At 38.8% G+C, this 19,358-nt stretch overlaps 2 protein-coding genes across 2 annotated transcripts in view; one reads left to right on the top strand and one right to left on the bottom strand.

Annotated features, from left to right (window-relative positions):
* LOC127359238 (NACHT, LRR and PYD domains-containing protein 12-like) overlaps window positions 1–12,459 on the bottom strand; it is a 57,954-nt gene extending 45,495 nt beyond the window's left edge. Inside the window, exons 1-7 of the mRNA XM_051393127.1 lie at window positions 12,394–12,459; window positions 11,973–12,104; window positions 10,719–10,832; window positions 10,155–10,390; window positions 6,646–8,437; window positions 5,257–5,433; window positions 3,950–4,123 (exon numbers count right to left, since the gene is read on the bottom strand). Of these exons, the coding sequence (XP_051249087.1) occupies window positions 3,950–4,123; window positions 5,257–5,433; window positions 6,646–8,437; window positions 10,155–10,390; window positions 10,719–10,832; window positions 11,973–12,097 (2,618 nt within the window). The 5' untranslated portion in view covers window positions 12,098–12,104; window positions 12,394–12,459. The remainder of the gene's footprint in view (window positions 1–3,949; window positions 4,124–5,256; window positions 5,434–6,645; window positions 8,438–10,154; window positions 10,391–10,718; window positions 10,833–11,972; window positions 12,105–12,393) is intronic.
* Window positions 12,460–15,666: 3,207 nt separating this feature from the next.
* On the top strand, window positions 15,667–18,108 carry lsm8 (LSM8 homolog, U6 small nuclear RNA associated). The gene is made up of 4 exons (XM_051393092.1): window positions 15,667–15,889; window positions 16,221–16,261; window positions 17,501–17,628; window positions 17,871–18,108. Exons 1-4 carry the CDS (start codon window positions 15,859–15,861, stop codon window positions 17,959–17,961), a joined length of 291 nt encoding a protein of 96 aa, XP_051249052.1. The 5' UTR covers window positions 15,667–15,858; the 3' UTR covers window positions 17,962–18,108.
* The last annotated feature ends 1,250 nt before the right edge of the window (window positions 18,109–19,358 follow it).

Here is a 19,358-nt window from a genome sequence, read left to right on the forward strand (position 1 = left end):
TGGGGGGACCAGAAGTGGGTGAATGATCTGAACCTATTTTTCAACAGGTTCGATCAGACATCCAACCCTCTCACGGTCCAGCTATCCCTGCTGCAGCCCACCTTGTTTACACACCCTGTATTTTCCCCCTCCATCAACCCCGCCCCCCACCCACACAGCACTCAGATCGCAGCCAGCCACCACTGCCTCCACCTTCACTACTGCCCCCCCACCGATGCTCTCACCTCCTCTCACACCTCCATCCCCCCCCCACACCCCCTAAACACCCTGCCCCCAAGCCCCAATCTGTCCCTCTCTGCTGACCAGTTGAGGAAAGAGCTCGGGAAGATAAAGGCGAAAAAAGGCTGCGGGTCCAGACGGCATCAGGTCCAGGCTCCTCAAATCCTGCGCGGACCAACTCTGTGGGATTGTGGAGCACGTCTTCAACCTGAGCCTGAAGCTGGGGAGAGTTCCACAACTGTGGAAAACATCCTGCATGGTGCCAGTGCCAAAAACGCCGCACCCAAAGGACCTCAACAGCTACAAGCTCCGCCCTCTGGTGGGATCATCCATGGACGCGCTGCAGTTCGCCTATCAGCCTGGAATCAGGGTGGATGACGCTGTCATCTTCCTCCTTCACAGAGCTCTTTCTCAACTGGAAAAGCCTGGAAGCATTGTGAGGATCACATTCTTCGACCTCTCCAATGCTTTCAACACCACCCAGCCTCTGCTTCTGAGGGACAAGCTGGAGCTCTCAGGTGTGGATTTTCACCTCACATCCTGGATTATGGATTACCTCACCAACCGCCCACAGTATGTGAGGACCAAGGACTGTGTCTCGGACATGGTGGTCTGCAGCACAGGGGCTCCACAGGGAACAGTTTTGGCTCCTTTCCTGTTCACCCTGTGCATTGCAGTCTTCAGGCACAGTTCTCCGAACTGTCACCTGCAGAAGTTCTCTGATGACTCTGCCACCATCAGCCTTATCACTTATGACGACGACAGGGAATACAGAGAACTGATAAAGGACTTTGTGGACTGGTGTCAGTGGATCCGCCTCCAAATCAACACAGGGAAAACCAAGGAGCTGGTGGTGAATTTCCGCAGGCAAAGTCACGCCCCCCGACACCGGTGAACACTCCGGGTATGGACATAGAGAGAGTGGACTCTTATAAGTACCTGGGTGTTCACCTGAACGATAAACTGGACTGAACTCATAACACTCAGGCACTTTATAAGAAAGGCCAGAGCAGACTCTATCTGCTCCGGAAACTAAGGTCCTTTGGAGTGCAGGGAGAGCTCCTGAGGTCCTTCTTTGATACTGTTGTGGCATCAGCCATTTTCTTTGGAGTGGTCTGCTGGAGCAGCAGCATCTCAGCAGTCGACAGGAAGAGACTCGACAACCTGATCAAGAAGGCCAGCTCTGTCCTGGGTTGCCCCCTCGACTCAGTGCAGGTGGTAGGAGAGAGGAGGATAATAGGGAAAGCTATCATCAGTGATGGACAATGTCTCCCACCCCATGCAGGACACCATCAGGACACTGAGCAGCTCCTTTAGTGACAGACTCCTTCACCCCAAATGTGTGGAGGAGAGATATCGTAGGTCCTTCCGTCGTGCTGCTGTCAGATTATATAACAACCAGCACTGCTACCAGTAACCACCCCCCATCTCGGCATCAATAATAATAATAATAATGTGCAATAAGTACTGTGCAATCTATTGCCCATATGCAACTGCTGCTGCTACTATTTTGTGTTATTTGTGTTATCTGTTGTGGATTCTTACTGTTTTTTTAACTTGTACATAGTGTTTTTTATTATTTCTCTGCTCTTACTGTTTTATTTATACTGGGTTTTTTCTCTATGCACTTTGCTGCTGTTATATTGGACTTTACCCATTAAGGGACAAATAAAGGAATATCTAATATGTAATCAGCATAAAATCTTTCTGGTCAAACCCCCTCAAAAATTAGATTTTAAAGTTCAGAATAAGGTTTAGAATTATTAACTATGGTTTAACATTAAATATTTAAATTGTATTATTATTAGATTAGAGATTACATTACATTAAAATAAACATTATCCAACAAACTTTTTCAAATATTTAACAATCTCTTTTCTGAGATTTAAACCTGTTGTTCCACCAGTGCATGCTGGGATTTCATGTGTTCATCACCAGACTTGTATGTGTGAATACAGACGACAGTTTCAATCAGTGTTGTAAATACTCTAGTCATCAGCGTACCTGTGTAGTTATTTATCAGTTCATGTTAACTAAAGAGACGAGATATTGGCATTATTAGTTGACACAGCAACCAATCAGGACACCAGATCACAGGAAAGGTTGGCTTTAAAACTTCCTCATACCAAGTGTGAACTGGATCAGACTGGTTTCTGCTGCTGTGCATCCAACTACTGGAATAAACTGCACAACGAATTCAAGTCAGAGACACTACGAAGTTCTCCTGGTTGAAATTCATAATGTTTGGTTTAATGTGTGAGAGATGAACGCTTTGTGTGACTGAACTGTTGTTGTGATGTTGTTCGTCTGTAATTTGTTCTCAGCTCTGTGTTGTAAAACAGATCCTGATCTTAATCAGACTTTCTGAATAAATAAAACTGAACTCACTCACCAACTGAAACTACCAAGATTGTAACTGTAAACGATAAGTGTGACATACAAATGTTATTTTCAAATGTTTAAATCCTTTTTTTCACTTTTAAAATCTGATTTCAAACTTTAAAAACTCATTTTCAACCATTTAATCATTTTTACTGTCATCAAATCTGAAGGAGATTTTACCTCATAAATATCAACCTGTCTGCACTTTACTGTCAGCACAACTTAACATCACATTCATCTCAGCACAGAACTAAAAAATGGTGTCTGACCTCAGAGTCTCCAGTCTACAGTGTGGACTCTCCAGAAAACCACACAGCAGCTTCACTCCTGAATCCTGCAGGTTGTTGTTGATACTCAGGTCCAGCTCTCTCAGATGGGAGGGGTTGGACTTCAGAGCTGAGACCAGAGAAGAACAGCTGATCTCTGACAAACTGCAGCCACTCAATCTGAATAAAGAATAAAAGATGTGAGTTTAGAAGACAATGTTCCTGCTTGAATTATTAGGTTAAAGATCCCGCTACATTAAAATAAACATTATCCAACAAACTTTTTTGAAATATTTAACAATCTCTTTTCTGAGATTTAAACCTGTTGTTCCACCAGTGCATGCTGGGATTTCATGTGTTCATCACCAGACTTGTATGTGTGAATACAGACGACAGCTTCAATCAATGTTGTAAATACTCTAGTCATCAGCGTACCTGTGTAGTTATTTATCAGTTCATGTTAACTAAAGAGACGAGATATTGGCATTATTAGTTGACACAGCATCCAATCAGGACACCAGATCACAGGAAAGGTTGGCTTTAAAACTTCCTCATACCAAGTGTGAACTGGATCAGACTGGTTTCTGCTGCTGTGCATCCAACTACTGGAATAAACTGCACAACGAATTCAAGTCAGAGACACTACGAAGTTCTCCTGGTTGATATTCATAATGTTTGGTTTAATGTGTGAGAGATGAACGCTTTGTGTGACTGAACTGTTGTTGTGATTTTGTACGTCTGTAATTTGTTCTCAGCTCTGTGTTGTAAAACAGATCCTGATCTTAATCAGACTTTCTGAATAAATAAAACTGAACTCACTCACCAACTGAGACTGCCAACATTGTAACTGTAAACTATAAGTGTGACATACAAATGTTATTTTCAAATGTTTAAATCCTTTTTTTCACTTTTAAAATCTGAGTTCAAACTTTAAAAACTTATTTTCAACCATTTAAACTTTTTTTAGTGTCATCAAATCTGAAGGAGATTTTACCTCATAAATATCACCTGTCTGCACTTTACTGTCAGCACAACTTAACATCACATTCATCTCAGCACAGAAATAAAACATGGTGTCTGACCTCAGAGTCTCCAGTCTACAGTGTGGACTCTCCAGAAAACCACACAGCAGCTTCACTCCTGAATCCTGCAGGTTGTTTTTACTCAGGTCCAGCTCTCTCAGATGGGAGGGGTTGGACTTCAGAGCTGAGACCAGAGAAGAACAGCTGATCTCTGACAAACTGCAGTCCCTCAATCTGAATAAAGAATAAAAGATGTGAGTTTAGAAGACAATGTTCCTGCTTGAAATCATTCAGTGTTTAATAATCTGTTCAGAGCTGAAGAAGGTTTACAATGTACAAGTTTAGAAAATGGAAACTCCAAACACCTGAACCCAACAGGATGCAGGTTGCAAACTGTAAAATACAAAGAGTGAAAAAGAGCTCTCATTAATATTAATGACAACGTGCTGCTGCTTCAATAAAGACGTAGTGACTTCAGCTCTTAACCTCTGCCAGCTCCACCAGTGGCTCCATCTATACAAACTCATGTTGTGCAGCCAAACATTAAGCATAGTGTTAGTTCAGGCAGGCCACGAAGTCAGGCTCTTGTCTGATTTCTGTTTCTGTTTCAAATGATGAAGAGCTTCAGAGAGAATCAACCAGTGTTGAATTATTAATGTTTTATTAAATATGTTTGAAATATGAAGCTCAACAAGAAGTTTGTTTCTCTGATAACTTATGTACATGTACATGAACTTAAGTCAGAAAATGAACAGCGTTCATTCAGCAACATCTTTTGACTGTACTGACCAATTCTGAAGCAGATCCGATAAATTCCCTAGGAGGAGTTCGTTCAAATGCAAGGTGAAAATTCACCGAAAATGACCACAGACTTAAAAATGGCCACGACTTTGACGGCACGCCACGGACACGCCCTTCAACGTAGAGTCACAAATTGAACAGCGTTCATTCAGTACCATTTTATGACTGTACTGTACCAATTTTGTTAGATTATATCTTTAAAATTTCAAAATTTTAAAATATATTGTCTGTGTGTGAATGAGTTTGTAAAATATTTATGTTCCTGTAAAATATTGTTTTAAAGTTTTTATATAAAATACATTATTCCTTTGATACTTTATTCATAAAACACATAAATATTGATTTACACTTGCAGCCCACTGTAAGATAAATACAGTTTCCTACTAACACAATACAAATAATACAATAATGCAATAATACAATAATACAAACTAAACTCAGAGTCAAACTGTTCAGACTGACGAACAAAGTGTTGTTTATTTTAAACAATGAAGTCATTGAAATTTAAAACTTCCTTTATGGATTTAAATTTGGTAGATATACACAGAGCAAACACATGAACTGACCTCAGAGTCCCCAGTCTACAGTGTGGACTCTCCAGTCCAACACACAACAGCTTCACTCCTGAATCCTGCAGCTTGTTGTTCCCACTCAGGTCCAGCTCTCTCAGATGGGAGGGGTTGGACTTCAGAGCTGAGACCACGACTTCACAGTGAGTCTCTGAGAGTCCACAGTCAGAAAGTCTGTGAATACAAACAATATAACATTTAAAATATGACACTTTAATTATAAAGAGAAAGAACATTTACATGAGCTGTGGCTCAGTTTGTAACTGCACTCGTATGTATTCACTTCAGTTGTATGTTTACAATCATACACAGAACAACATATAGCAAAATATGTGCCACTAAGTCCCATTTAAGCTGTCCAAAGTACTAGGATCAGTGTGCATCCACTGTGTAGCACCTGGTTAATGGTACTGATTGAAATGAACCTAACAACATATTTGGATTGTGAGGAAACCGGAGCACTTAAAGGAAACCCACACAAACACAGGGAGAACATGCAAATTCCACCCAGCTGGGAACCCAGGACCTTCTTGCTGTGAGGCCACAGTTCAACCACTATTTCTCCTACTGCAGTGGTTCCCAACCTTGTTCCTTAAGGGACCCCTTCTTCTATCATTTAGTAAACTGACTCATATTTTATGGATATTTTATATTATATTAAAAACTGTACAATGAACCCAAACAGTGAACTCACTAACTGCAGGAAGTTTGTGTAAAACAAGTGATTTGGATGAAGTTTGAGCAGATTATTTCCTGTTTAGGAAACCTAAACAATTCTCTGTCTGTATTATTATTTTTTAAAGACTATCATACAAACTTAATAGGATTTTTTTTTTTGTTGGACAAATAAAGTGTTTTCTTGTCCCTGATGTTTGGCCATTGTTTTATTAGAAAATTTACTTTACATTTCATTTTCTTCACAGAATTGAACCAAATGCAACCGTAATATTTATATTTTTTACGTTTTCTATCATTCTTTAAAATCAAGAAGACCTTGCAACCCCCTATGAAGCTTTGGTGACCCGTAGTGGGGGTCCCAATCCTCAGTTTAACCCTCCCACTGTCTTCACCAAAATAAATCAGAATCAGAATCAGAAATACTTTAATAATCCCAGGGGGAAATTACTTAAATAAATACTTCAATAAAGATAGTTATAAGACAACAGAAGATAATTTATTGACTGTAAGAAACACAAAAATGCTAATTCATGTAATTACCAATAATCCATTATAATTGATAATTAAACAGAAGCAGGTTTAATAATGATTTAGGAAAATAGTCTGTAAGTTTTATACTGTGAATGTGTGTGAAGTGTGTATCTTCACTCTAATACTGATGGCTTCAGCTTTATGTTGCTTTATAATGTTAATCACATCTGGACTTACACAGCCTTTCTGCAGTTCCTCACAGCTGGAATCAGTCTCTGTCGTCCCTCCACTGATGTGTTGTACTTCTGCAGGTTCAACTCATCCAGAACCTCCTCTGACATCTGCAGCATGTAGGCCAGAGCTGAGCAGTGGATCTCAGAGAGTTCCTTCTCTGATCTGTTCTCTGACTTCAGGAACTGTTGGATCTCCTGATGGATTGAATCATCGTTGATCTCCATCAGACAGTGGAAGATGTTGATGCTTCTGTCAGGAGAGATATTACCACTGTTCATCTTCTTCAGGTTGTTGATGGCTCTCTGGATGATTTCTGGACTGTTGTCTGTCTGACCCAGCAGGCCTCCTAAGAGTCTCTGGTTGGACTCCAGAGAGAGGCCATGAAGGAAGCGAACAAACAGGTCCAGGTGGCCATTTTCACTCCTCAAGGATTTCATCATTGCACTCCTCAGGAAAACATCTAGAGTTGAATCAACATGTTTTTCCTCCAGGAAGTCCTTCAGTACCTCTGTGTTCCTGTTGGTGTGACAGTGGAACATGTAGACTGCAGCCAGAAACTCCTGAATGCTCAGATGAACGAAGCAGTAGACTGTTTTCTGGAAGATCACACTCTCTCTTTTGAAGATCTCTGTACAAACTCCTGAGTACACCGAGGCCTCTGTGACATCAAGACCACACTGCTCCAGGTCTTCTTGGTAGAACATGATGTTTCCTTTCTGCAGCTGTTCAAACGCCAGCCTCCCCAGCTTCAGAAGAACCTTCCTGTCAGCCTCCATCAGCTCCTGTGGACTCGTCTCATGTCCCTCATCATACTTCTGCTTCTTCCTCTTTGTCTGAACCAGCAGGAAGTGTGAGTACAGGTCAGTCAGGGTCTTGGGCAGCTCTCCTCTCTGGTCTGTAGTCAACATGTGGACCAGAACTGTAGCAGTGATCCAGCAGAAGACTGGGATTAGACACATGATATGGAGGCTCCTGGAGGTCTTGATGTGTGAGATGATTCTGTTGGACAGATCTTCATCACTGACTCTCCTCCTGAAGTACTCCTCCTTCTGGGCGTCAGTGAAGCCTCGTACTTCTGTTACCCTGTCAACACATTCAGGAGGGATCTGATTGGCTGCTGCAGGTCTGGAAGTTATCCAGACGAGAGCCGAGGGAAGCAGATTCCCCTTGATGAGGTTTGTCAACAGCACGTTGACTGAAGACTTCTGTGTGACGTCAGACACAACCTCATTGTTGTGGAAATCCAGTGAAAGTCTGTTTTCATCCAGGCCGTCAAAGATGAACAAAAGTTTACAGACAGCGAGCTGCTCTGCTGTGACCTTCTGTAATGTTGGATGGAAAACATGGAGCAGTGTGAGAAGACTGTACTGCTCATCTTTGATCAGGTTCAGCTCCCTGAATGAAAGCAGAACCACCAGACTGACATCTTGGTTCTCCGAGCCCTCTGCCCAGTCCAGAGTGAACTTCTGCACTGAGAAGGTTTTTCCAACTCCAGCGACGCCGTTTGTCAGAACCACTCTGATGTGTCTCTGTTGGTCAGGTAAGGCTTTAAAGATCTCATGGCACTTGATTGGAGCATCATGGAAGGTCTTCTTCTTGGAAGCTGTCTCAAGCTGTCTCACCTCATGTTGGGTATTAACCTCTTCACTCTGTCCCTCTGTGATGTAGAGCTCAGTGTAGATCCTGTTGAGGAGGGTTCCACTTCCTGTTTCATCAGTTCCTTCAGTCACACGCTCACATCTCCTCCTCAGACTGATCTTATGTTCATCTAAAACCTCCTGCAGACCAGCATTCACTAAAAACAGAAAGAAAATGAGAGAATGATTTTCATTACCAGAACAATAATTAATATAAGATTATAAAAGTTACAAATTCCACCTGAAATCATTCTCAATCTCTAAAAGTTAATTAAAAATAACATCAAACTGATTTTTACATTAATTTTAAGAGTTTATTATTAAAAGGGAAGAAAGTGACAGTCTGAACCTCAACAGCTCGTCTGCAGTTCTTCATCTAAACTGCTCACTGTGTCTGTTCCTTCCTCCTTTTGATATTTAAAACAGACCCATTAACCAAATTATTTAGAATACGTTCATATCTTGTTTTGTAGACCTGTAGCTACAAATCTCAAAAACACTACATTTCCTAAAGCTGCTCCACAATAAAAGCCTCCTGACGGTTCATCAGTTGAAAACTTTTATGTGAACAGCAGCAACAGGAAATGTTAAGTTTGCACCAGCAGTAATTAACAAAGCTCTGATATGACTAAAGTAACAGTAAAATAAGGCTGATATCTGAAAGTATAAACAGGAACACCAGAGTGAGAGTAAACTCCAAACCAAAGAGATTCAGTTAGAAGCTACAAAAGTACTGAGAGCTGAACACAGAGAGACTTTTAAAAACAAAGCTTTCTCTCTTGTTATCAGCACAGACGTGTTGATTCAGTCAGTTTGATCTACAGACATGGATTTGATTTGAGGGAGGAGAACATCTCAGGTTGGTCCCTGTACCACTAGCTACACCCCAGTCCATCCACTACACTCTGCTACTGCCAATCAGCAGGGGGACCCAGTAGGGGAATGCTGTTGGAGAGCCTGACGGAGGCCAGGGGATTTACAGTGGCTCCGACCAGGACTCTGACTGCACATATGATGAAGACTCAGTGGGTTCAGGCAGCGACAGGAGAGGAATGAAATCGAGGAAGAGTTGCCAGTTTGTAGCCAGTTAATTAGTCAGTAACTGTTAACGTTATCCATCATCCATCATATCGATCAGTCCGCCAGGATTAGTTTCAGTGAAGTTGGAAGTTATTTATTCTGCGTGTTGAACAACCAGACTGTGTGATGTTACACTGTGTTAAAATAAATTAAGTAAATGTTCAGTCTCCTTGCTGATTGTTCTGATTCACAATCATTACTGCATTTAACAGGCTGCTGTTCACATATAGAGATTGAAATAATTAAATTCATCAATTCATCATAAACGTACAACAACTAGTCAACTATTGTCTTTCTCTAACGATTACTAGTCGACTAAGCAAGATGTATTACCATGCTAGGCTTTATCATTTTGAAAAATCTTTACTTGTTTCAACTTAGAATTTGATCTGCATGATGAGATGTGTTTGTCAGTTAGAGAAGAAGCAGACATTAGCAGTGTCTCTTGTCATTTCTCAGGCTGCTTTATGGCGGTTAGTCTGTGTGACTGATAGAACTTACTGCTTTATAGAGTTTAATAGTTTTCTGTCTTCATCTATGACGACAGACAGCAAACAGCATTCTGACTGAAATATATTAAATATAAATTCTTTTCTGAATTTATGAAACTGTGGAATTTTCTCACAAAGAAGAACATGCAACAAGTGATACAGAGGAGATATTTATGCTGGAGCAGAAAAAACTTCAAAAAGTAAAGATATTTCTAAAGATCTTAAGTGCTGTATGACACAACTAATGTATTAAATAATTAGTAGTGTTTTCAGACGACACCAGCAGACACATATACAGTCTTACTTTGTACAGTGCTGGACTCATTGTCTGTCTGCAGTCCAGGTCTTGTTCTGGGTCTTTTTCCACACTGGGGACAGGAGGCGTCTCCTGGTGAACCAGACTGGTCCCAGTATGAGGTGATGCACTGTCTGCAGAACCAGTGTCCACAGCTGGTAGAGACTGGATCCTTCAGGACGTCCTGACACAAAACACAGCAGGACAGCTGCTCCTCCACAGGAACTCGACTCCTCTTCCTCTCTCTGTGGAGACATTTCTTTATAAGTAAACTGATTTGTTGACTGTAGTTGAAATATCAACATGTGAACTCTGACTCTGTGTAGAAGCTCAGATGGTCACAGAGAACAGTAAAAGTGTCGTTACTTTTCTGTTTTATTTCCTTTTATTTCGACTCTCCTTCTTTCATGAACACTCATTAACACTTCATGTCTGTCTTATTAAACACGTAGTGATCAGCCTGTAATCAATCTGATTTTAAACAGTATCTACACTAATAGTTCTGCATCATTTTGTCTTTCTCCTCATTACTTATCTTCATCAGGTCAGTTTACAGTAAAAACAGTCTCTTACTGTGTGTCTGAGGGTCCATTACTGAAGTGTAGAGGTTCATCTTTGGACCAGTCACTCTTCATAGACAGACAGCTGGACACAGGAGACTCTGTTCTCCGTCTGTTGGACTGAACTCTGCAAACATCAACAGATTTTTATTCACATCATGTGAATCCTTGATAAATTCTCTGATGACAAAGTCATTGAAGAAGCTCTAAATCAGGTTCTCAACATACGGCCCATAGTGGCCCTTAAACATTTTGTGCCAACCCCGAATGTGACATGAAATGCATACATTATGTTTAAATTAATCCATGTCAATACTGTCCAACACGTTCTCACTCCCAGCTCATCAAATACTGCTGCTTCATCAGTGGCCTACACTTAAAAATATGACACTGTAGTTTTCCCTGTAGTGTCATTTCTGGACGCACAGGTCTCTGCTGTTAACAATGTCTGGTTAAAGTTTGTGTTGTTAACGTTGTGAAACTGTTGCACTTTGGTAGGTTTAGGCACAAAAACTATCTGGTTAGATTCAGGAAAAGATCCTAGGTTACGTTTCAACACAACTTAAGTATGTTACATAAGTAAACTTATGCATGTAACTTACATACCATAAAACTTCCAATAAAAGGAGAGTCCCAAATAAACACAGGTCTCCAATAGAGGCCTGGTCTGGATTTTATAGAAATTAACTGGATGTATAAAACCTCTTAAAGTCTACCGGGTCGCCCGCTTGAGCAAGTTTCAAGCCGCTTAGATCACCAACACCAATATAAATGTTTAAACCTTTGTCAATATGAACATGTTCATGTTCATGTTCAGGTGTCACAGAGAAAAAAGTACGAACTGAAATTCAACCTGTTAGTTGTCAAATTCTTGCTAAATAAAACTCTGGAGAAGCAGCAGTTAGAGAGTATTTCCATCTGTGCTGAGCAAGAGTTTTGTGCTAAAGGAATTAAACACCTGTCCCTAATAAAGGTAGCGAGAGTTCGGAGACTGAAGTAAATAAATGCCAGGGTTGCTATTAAGTTAAGTATTAAGTTTTATGGTACATAAATACATAACTTGTTCCCGTCTGTTGTACTGAACTCTGGAAACACCAACACATCATGTGAATATTCGATGATGTCGCTAATGACAAAGTAATGTAATGAGTCATAAAAAGTTTGTTTGTGTACTTAATTAATACATTTTAATAGAACTTTTAATGTACAAACACAAAGTCCACAAAACAAACGAGCCACATAATTGAGTTAACATCAGTGCTCTTACTGTGTGTCTGAGGGTTCATTACTGAAGGAGATAGGTTCATTCTTGGAACGGTCACTCTTCATAGACAGACAGCTGGACACTGGAGACTCTGCTCTGTCCTCCTCTTCCTCCACATTAACACTCATCTTCAGTCTGAGAGTCAAACAGTAACACTGACTGTGAGTTCAGACTCAGGAAACAAGTTTGTTCATGAGACACACACAAGAGAACCGAGAGTAACACACACACACACACACACACACACACACACACTCACACACACACACACAGTATACGGTAGAATAAACACAGTCAGTTATTATTCAGCCAATCAGCACTTTGTGTCCACAGATCAAACTGTTGAGTTCAGTCCTGTACAGTCCACAGGGAGAAAACTGACTCACACACAGTAAAATAATAATAATGTTGTATTAACACTCACCCTGCCTCACCCTTCTGCTGTCGACACAAAATGGAGTCTGAACCAACTGAACTCACTTTCAGGTTCCCTCCCTGTTTTTATCTACTATCTACCTTGATAACACCTGACAGCTCCTCCCCTCTCTAGTTACAGGAAATCAGCTGTTTATATCTCTGTGTGTCAGTGTGTTTATGAGCGTCTCTTTTTACTTGAGCAGAATTAAAATGAGTTTCCATATGTAGGATTCTGAAAGATTTCACATATTATTTGTATTTATTAATCACTTTTTATTGCCAGTGTGTGAACAGGTTGTAACTTAAAAGCTCTGAGTTAGGACACAGCCACTGCAGTTTCAGTTTAATCCACATGAGGGAGTCGGCCCTCCATTTTAGGGGAGGTTCATCCTCCAAAGCAGACACTGAGTATACAGCACTGGGGAAGGCAGACAGACCACCCCACCTCCAGCACTTTCAGTCCAACACCATGCCATCACGGGGCTGCAGATGTGTGCCACATGGACGGGAGGAGAAAGAGAAAGAGACGGGAAGAGTTTTGGATAGAGAAGTTAAAAACGATAACTATAACATGATTTGATATTGTAAACTTGCCTTCACTTGCCTGTTGCTGCTGAAGGATGAAGAGAAAGTGGAAATCCAACACACTGTAACCTTTAGACCTGAGGCCTGCAGGCAGAATAATATGAGGGAGAATGAAAACGGCCATCTAACCTCCTGTTTGTCTGTCGTCCTTTATGAAATATTGACCAAACTGAGAGCTGCTGACACTCAGTTATATCTATCGATCAAGCCCAATGAAATTAATCAATTACCTAAATTACAAACATGTCTTGAGGACATAAAATCCTGGATGAGCTGCAATTTTCTGATGTTAAACTCAGAAAAAAACGAAATTCTTGTTCTTGGCCCCAAAAACCTTAGAGACTCACTGTCTAAAGATATAGTCACTCTAGATAGCATTACCTTGGCCTCTAGCACCACTGTCAGGAATCTTGGAGTTATCTTTGATCAGGATTTGTCATTTAACTCCCACATAAAGCAAACCTCTAGGACTGCCTTCTTTCATTTACGTAATATTACATAAATTAGACACATACTATCACAGACAGATGCAGAAAAACTAATCCATGCATTTGTTACTTCAAGGCTGGATTACTGCAACTCTTTATTATCAGGTTGCCCCAATAAGTCCATTAAAACGCTCCAATTAATTCAGAACGCTGCAGCACGAGTACTGACAGGAACTAGAAAAAGAGATCACATCTCTCCTGTACTAGCTTCTCTGCACTGGCTCCCTGTAAAATGTAGAATAGAATTTAAAATCCTCCTCCTCACCTATAAAGCTCTTCATGGTCAGGCCCCTTTATATCTTAAAGAGCTCATAGTACCCTATTACCCCACTAGAACACTACGTTCTCTGAATGCTGGGCTACTTGTGGTTCCTATAGTCTCTAAAAGTAGAACAGGAGCCAGAGCCTTCAGTTAGCCGAAGGATCTGTCCTAGGTTTCTGCCTTTTAACAGGCAGTGTTTCCTTGCCCTTGTCTCCAAGGTCTTGCTCATGGTGGTACTGTTGGGTCTCTGTAATTAATGTTTTAAAGAGTTCGGTCTAGACCTGCTCTATTTGAAAAGTGTCCTGAGATAACTTCTGTTATGAATTGGTGCTATACAAATAAAATTGAATTGAATTAAATATAAATAGTAAAAATACTATTTAATACTAAAAGTAAAAAGTAGTTCTTATTTTACAAATTGCTGTAAAAATAAAGAATCGGAACTTTAGTATAATTAATAATAATCAGTTGTAATGTTAAAAGAAAGTAGTGAAATTCATATACATATATTATTTATCTTTAATTTAAAAGTTGCCATGGCAACTGGTAGTTTATCAGATGTTTATCACTTTAATGTTGCAGCTGGTAGATTACCCCCACAGTGATCAATAAAGTCTTATTTTAACTAATAATACATCATCATTTAAAGTGGATTAGATTAGGAACAGGTTTGGGGAGTAACGGATTACATGTAACAAAATTAAAACCAGATTACGGTTACATTTAGTTAAAATGGGGATTATTTAGCAGGATTAGTAATTGGTAGCTGTAATAGATTACATCTTTAAATTACATATTATTAGAGTTAGTGGAGTCAAATGTACAATATTTGCCTCGAACATGTAGTGAAGTAAAAGTATAAAGTAGTAGAAAATACTCAAACTAAAGTAAAAGTAACTAAAAACTGTACTTAAGATACTTTAATGTATTTAGTTACTTTAGTTTTTTTTCAAATGCTTTATTGGAAATTGTATCAAAAACATGTTACAGTGACAAACTCTTGGTATATAACAATTATTACATTAAAATCATGTTCATACCTCCTAATGAATTCTGTTCAACATTTACAATTCATAAAGAGAGACATTTTAGGATTAAATAAAAGCTAAGAAAATAAAAGAAGTAAAACAAAAGAAGAGTATACAAGATGTTGGGCAATACACTTAAAAAAGGATCTTAGCGAGGGGTTAAATTAAATTGTGTTCTAACATAAGAGTGTAAAGTTTCTGGGCGTTTTGTTTTTCTTTATACATTTAATAAGTAAAGAGAAATCACTTTTCCAAGCACTCCACACTGGAGGAGATTTATGTATGTAGAATTTGGTCATAAGTATTATGTTGTTAATTAGGTATTCAGTGTTTTTATCTTTTAATATTACTCCCAGAAAATCTACATTTATTGATTTTGATATCAGCCACTCATGTAGGGATTTCCATTCAGATCGTGTCACAATTATAAAACAAGTGTTCTGTGGTTTCTGCATCTGTGTTGCATAAATAACAATTATCCACTTCAAATTTAAATCTTGCTCTAATGAATTCATTCCAGGGGTAGATCTCATTTATAGTTTTAAAATGTATTTATAAATTCTAAAATCTGTTCTGCTACAGACGGAGTCTTTGAGGATTCTGGAAATATCTTTAAAACTGCGGTAAATGTTAATTAATAGTTAAAAAGATTAAAAATAGCCGGAAATCTTTTTATATAAAATAATATAAATTATATTATATAATATTATATAATATAATATTTATTATAAGAGGCACAAACTGCGGCGACATTTAACGTAAAACAATTATAATGTAAAATATATAATATAATATAATAATAAAGGAGATTTTTTTGTAATACTTTAATTATATTTATATATTTATTATTTAATCTTTATTTAAATTTCTTCCGTTAAAACGTAAAACCGGACGTGACGTCCCCGCTCGGCGCTCTGCTCTCCCGCCTGTTGCTCCGGGACTCCGCGGTGGATTGCTTCTGCCTGCCCTCCGGTGTGTTGTCGCCGTTACCGACTGCAGCTTCTTTCTCTCCGCCGACGTTTTCCCGCGCTGTTTGATCACCAGCCGACCGGCGGACAACCGACCGACCTCCCCGCGGGATAAACGCACGCAGAGCCCGGCAGGAAGCCATGTCCACCGCCCTGGAGAGCTACATCAACCGTATCCTGCTGCTAGCAAGCTAACGAGCTAACCGCCCGTCTGAATGAATGGAGAAATGCTCGTTAGCTTAGCGCCCGAGCTAGGAAGGCTAGTTGTGTTGTTATTAATGGAAGAAGCTTTTTACTTAATAAATACAGTTAGTGTTAAATATTATATATATATTATAGTTTATTATAGTTTATTATAGTTTATTAAAGATATGAATAAATACAGTTAGTGTTATATATTATAGTTTATTAAAGTTATTAGTTTATTAAAGTTAAAGTTATTAGTGTTAATTTAAGATGTTTTATTCAGGTAAAGGTTTGTTTGTCCTTTAACTGTGAGCCAGGTACTGTTGCCATCGTTACCTCCGACGGGAGGATGATTGTGGTGAGTAAACAACCTTAATGTGTGTGTCTGTCTGCCTGTCTGCCTGTCTGTCTGTCTGTGTGTGTCGCGCTGTGTGTGTGTGTGTGTGTGTGTGTATTTGTAGATATATTGTTAGATACAATAATAATTTAATATAATTATTTCTGTTCTTTAATATTTTGTGAGCAGCTGTAATTAAAGCCGAGAGCAGCGTTGGACGGGATCTCGCAACCGGCGCGCGTCGGGGTGCGCCGCGACCGCGTCACGTGCCGTCGTAACAAGCGCGGACCACAACACGAAAATGTTACGTAAATCAGCTCAAAATCGCCACGCAGCACTTACTTCCTGTTGCCACTAGGTGGCGCTATCACTACGTGTTCAGGGCGGGACTCTTATCAGACAAGTGAAGTTTCATTGAGATCGGATCATGTACGCAGAAGTTATGATTAATCCCTCTTTCATGGCGAAGGTTTGAAATTGGACGCCACGGGACGCCACGGACACAATGGGAAAAAAAAAACTTCTTCTATAAATTTTTTTAAATTTAAAGTCCCCACGAACCCCCCTTTAAAATAAAATAATAAAAATAAAAACCGTTTTTTAACAACCATTTTTAGAGTGTATTAACAAATTTTGAAGCAGATCCAAAAAATCTCCAGAAGGAGGGGTTTTTTCAAAAAAGAACCCAAAAAGTCAAAATGACCACAAAATGATGTAAATTAAAAATGTAAATATCAGACTTCCTGTGGGTTTTGGGGCATGAGTCCAAGAGGCTTTTCTGCTTCTTTTATCATGATACACATGTGCAGCAATTTTCGTACATGTGGGCCTTACGTGTCTTGGGGGCTGATTCTGGGGGGCGTGGCTTAGACGTTTGGCGGCGCCCGTGCACGGGGACAATGTCATATCGGTATTTTAGCTACGTTTGAATTTTGTGCACTTTTTCATTCCGTTTTGAGGATGTCGCGGGGGTCAAATACGCGGTCAAACAGGCACCAAATAATAATAATAATTCTAACAGGAACAATAGGGTCTCTCACTTTCAGTGCTCGATCCCTAATTAACACTCCTCCAGGGATCAATAACTGATTCTGATTGAGTCTTAAAGAATTTACTTGGAAGTAAAAACTTCAGGTTGTTAACACACAGAGTTTGTGTTGGTGCCTTACAGTAAACAGAAATATAAATAAAGATACAGTAGATCAATATATTTGGATCTATAAAGAGACAATGTGATATACGAGGTCTTTGTGTGTTCAGGGCACTCTGAAGGGCTTCGATCAGACCATCAACCTGATCCTGGACGAGAGCCACGAGCGGGTGTTCAGCTCCAGTCAGGGGGTGGAGCAGGTGGTGCTGGGACTCTACATCGTCAGGGGAGACAACGTGTGAGTGACCTTTGACCTCTGAACCATCAGCAGACACTAATCAATAAGTTAATCCGTCACGTCGGCTTTATTGTAGATAGAAACAGGTCTAAATATTCAACAGTGGAGGAAACATTCAGACATTTTAGTGAAGTAAAAGTACTAATAGAGTAAAAATACTTCTAATTCTGCATTAAAACTATTACTTCAACTACTTATTGATTGATTATTGATTGATTGATTGATATGTTGTTGGGTTTCAGGGCGGTGATCGGGGAGATCGATGAGGAGACAGACTCCACTCTGGATTTAGGAAACATCAGAGCTGAACCGCTCAACTCTGTCGTCCACTGACCTCCGACCCCGACCCCCCCCCCACCGCTCTGTGTTTCCATGGCGACAGACGACAGCCCGACTTCTTCCTCCAACAAACTCCTGATGTGACATTTTTCTGTTTGTATTTTTTTTATAAATAAAGATTTGTTAGAGTTGTTAGATTCACTTTTTTACGCCTCGAGTCGGTTTTTATTTTTTGTTTAATAAAGTTTAATTTCTCATATTTCCACAAACTCTTTGTTTTTGATATTTTCTAAGTAAAAGTAGAGACAACAACAATGTGGAAATACTGAATAATAAAAGTAAAAGCATCCAAATACCAGTGAGACGGATTTAGTGACACCCAGTGGTCAAACTGCAGAATGCAACTGTTCACATTAATTTATTATTATTGGATTATATTTGAATTATTTTATACTATTTCATAATTTCTAATATAACATTTATTAGTTTTATATCTAACTACAGTAAATGATAATTGTTACTTTCCAATGTTATTTACTGAAGAAAACATTATTTTTATGACTTATTAATCTATTTTTATTGTGTTTTATAAAGTAGCATAAAGGGAATTATATCTAAATTGAACGCTATAATAAAGATGAATATTTTACAGGAGACATTTTTCTCCAGTTAAACAAATCCTCACTTTTAGGAAGCTGGAATCATAAAATATTTTACATTTTTTACACATTTATATTTAAGAATTAATAATAAAATCTGAATATTTAAAATGTTTGAAGGCTCAGAATCATTTATAGTAATTAACTGTTTATCTTAAAACTTCAGATTAAAGCAGAAATTATTATTATTAAAGCTCAATAATGTAAATTAATTAAATTGTTAAGAGAGTTTCAGCGCCCCCTGCTGGTCAGACAGCTGCATCACAACAAACATACTGACTACAAACTGGTGACCAATACGTTAATATATTTAATTACAGAAGATATAATCTATAAATAATCACTAATTATAAACCAACTAAACTTCACAGAATGAATCTCATTCATGATAATTAATGAAAAAGAAATTAATGTTTTTATGTGTTTTTTGTTTTGTGTTTTTTATGATATTTTTGTCTTATTGTTTAAGGATTATTTACAGTTTTAACCCAGATTTGTTTTGTTATTTGTTTTTCATCAATTTACAGTCAAATGTCTTCATCTGTTTGAAAACTTATAGAAGTATACACAGAAATACAGAAATATACCTTTTAATGGGATTCAGTCACTGTTGAGAAGAAGAAACTTTAAATATTTCTGTTCTAATAAACTGATAATGTAATTTAACTATAAACAAAGTATAATTAAACATTATTGTCATTTTTGGACATCTGCAGCTCCCAAAATAAACATTTTCTTGTTACTTTCATAATACTTTAAATACTTAAAGTATCAAATGAAACTAAAATTTAA

This window comes from Dicentrarchus labrax, unplaced genomic scaffold (assembly GCF_905237075.1).
Source record: "Dicentrarchus labrax unplaced genomic scaffold, dlabrax2021, whole genome shotgun sequence".
NCBI lineage: Eukaryota > Metazoa > Chordata > Actinopteri > Moronidae > Dicentrarchus > Dicentrarchus labrax.

Coding starts and splice junctions, on each gene's coding strand:
- lsm8 (XM_051393092.1), top strand. CDS start 15,859: ATGTCCACCGCCCTGGAGAGCTACATCAACC. Junction 15,890..16,220: donor CCTGGAGAGCTACATCAACC/GTATCCTGCTGC, acceptor ACTGTGAGCCAG/GTACTGTTGCCATCGTTACC. Junction 16,262..17,500: donor CCGACGGGAGGATGATTGTG/GTGAGTAAACAA, acceptor TTGTGTGTTCAG/GGCACTCTGAAGGGCTTCGA.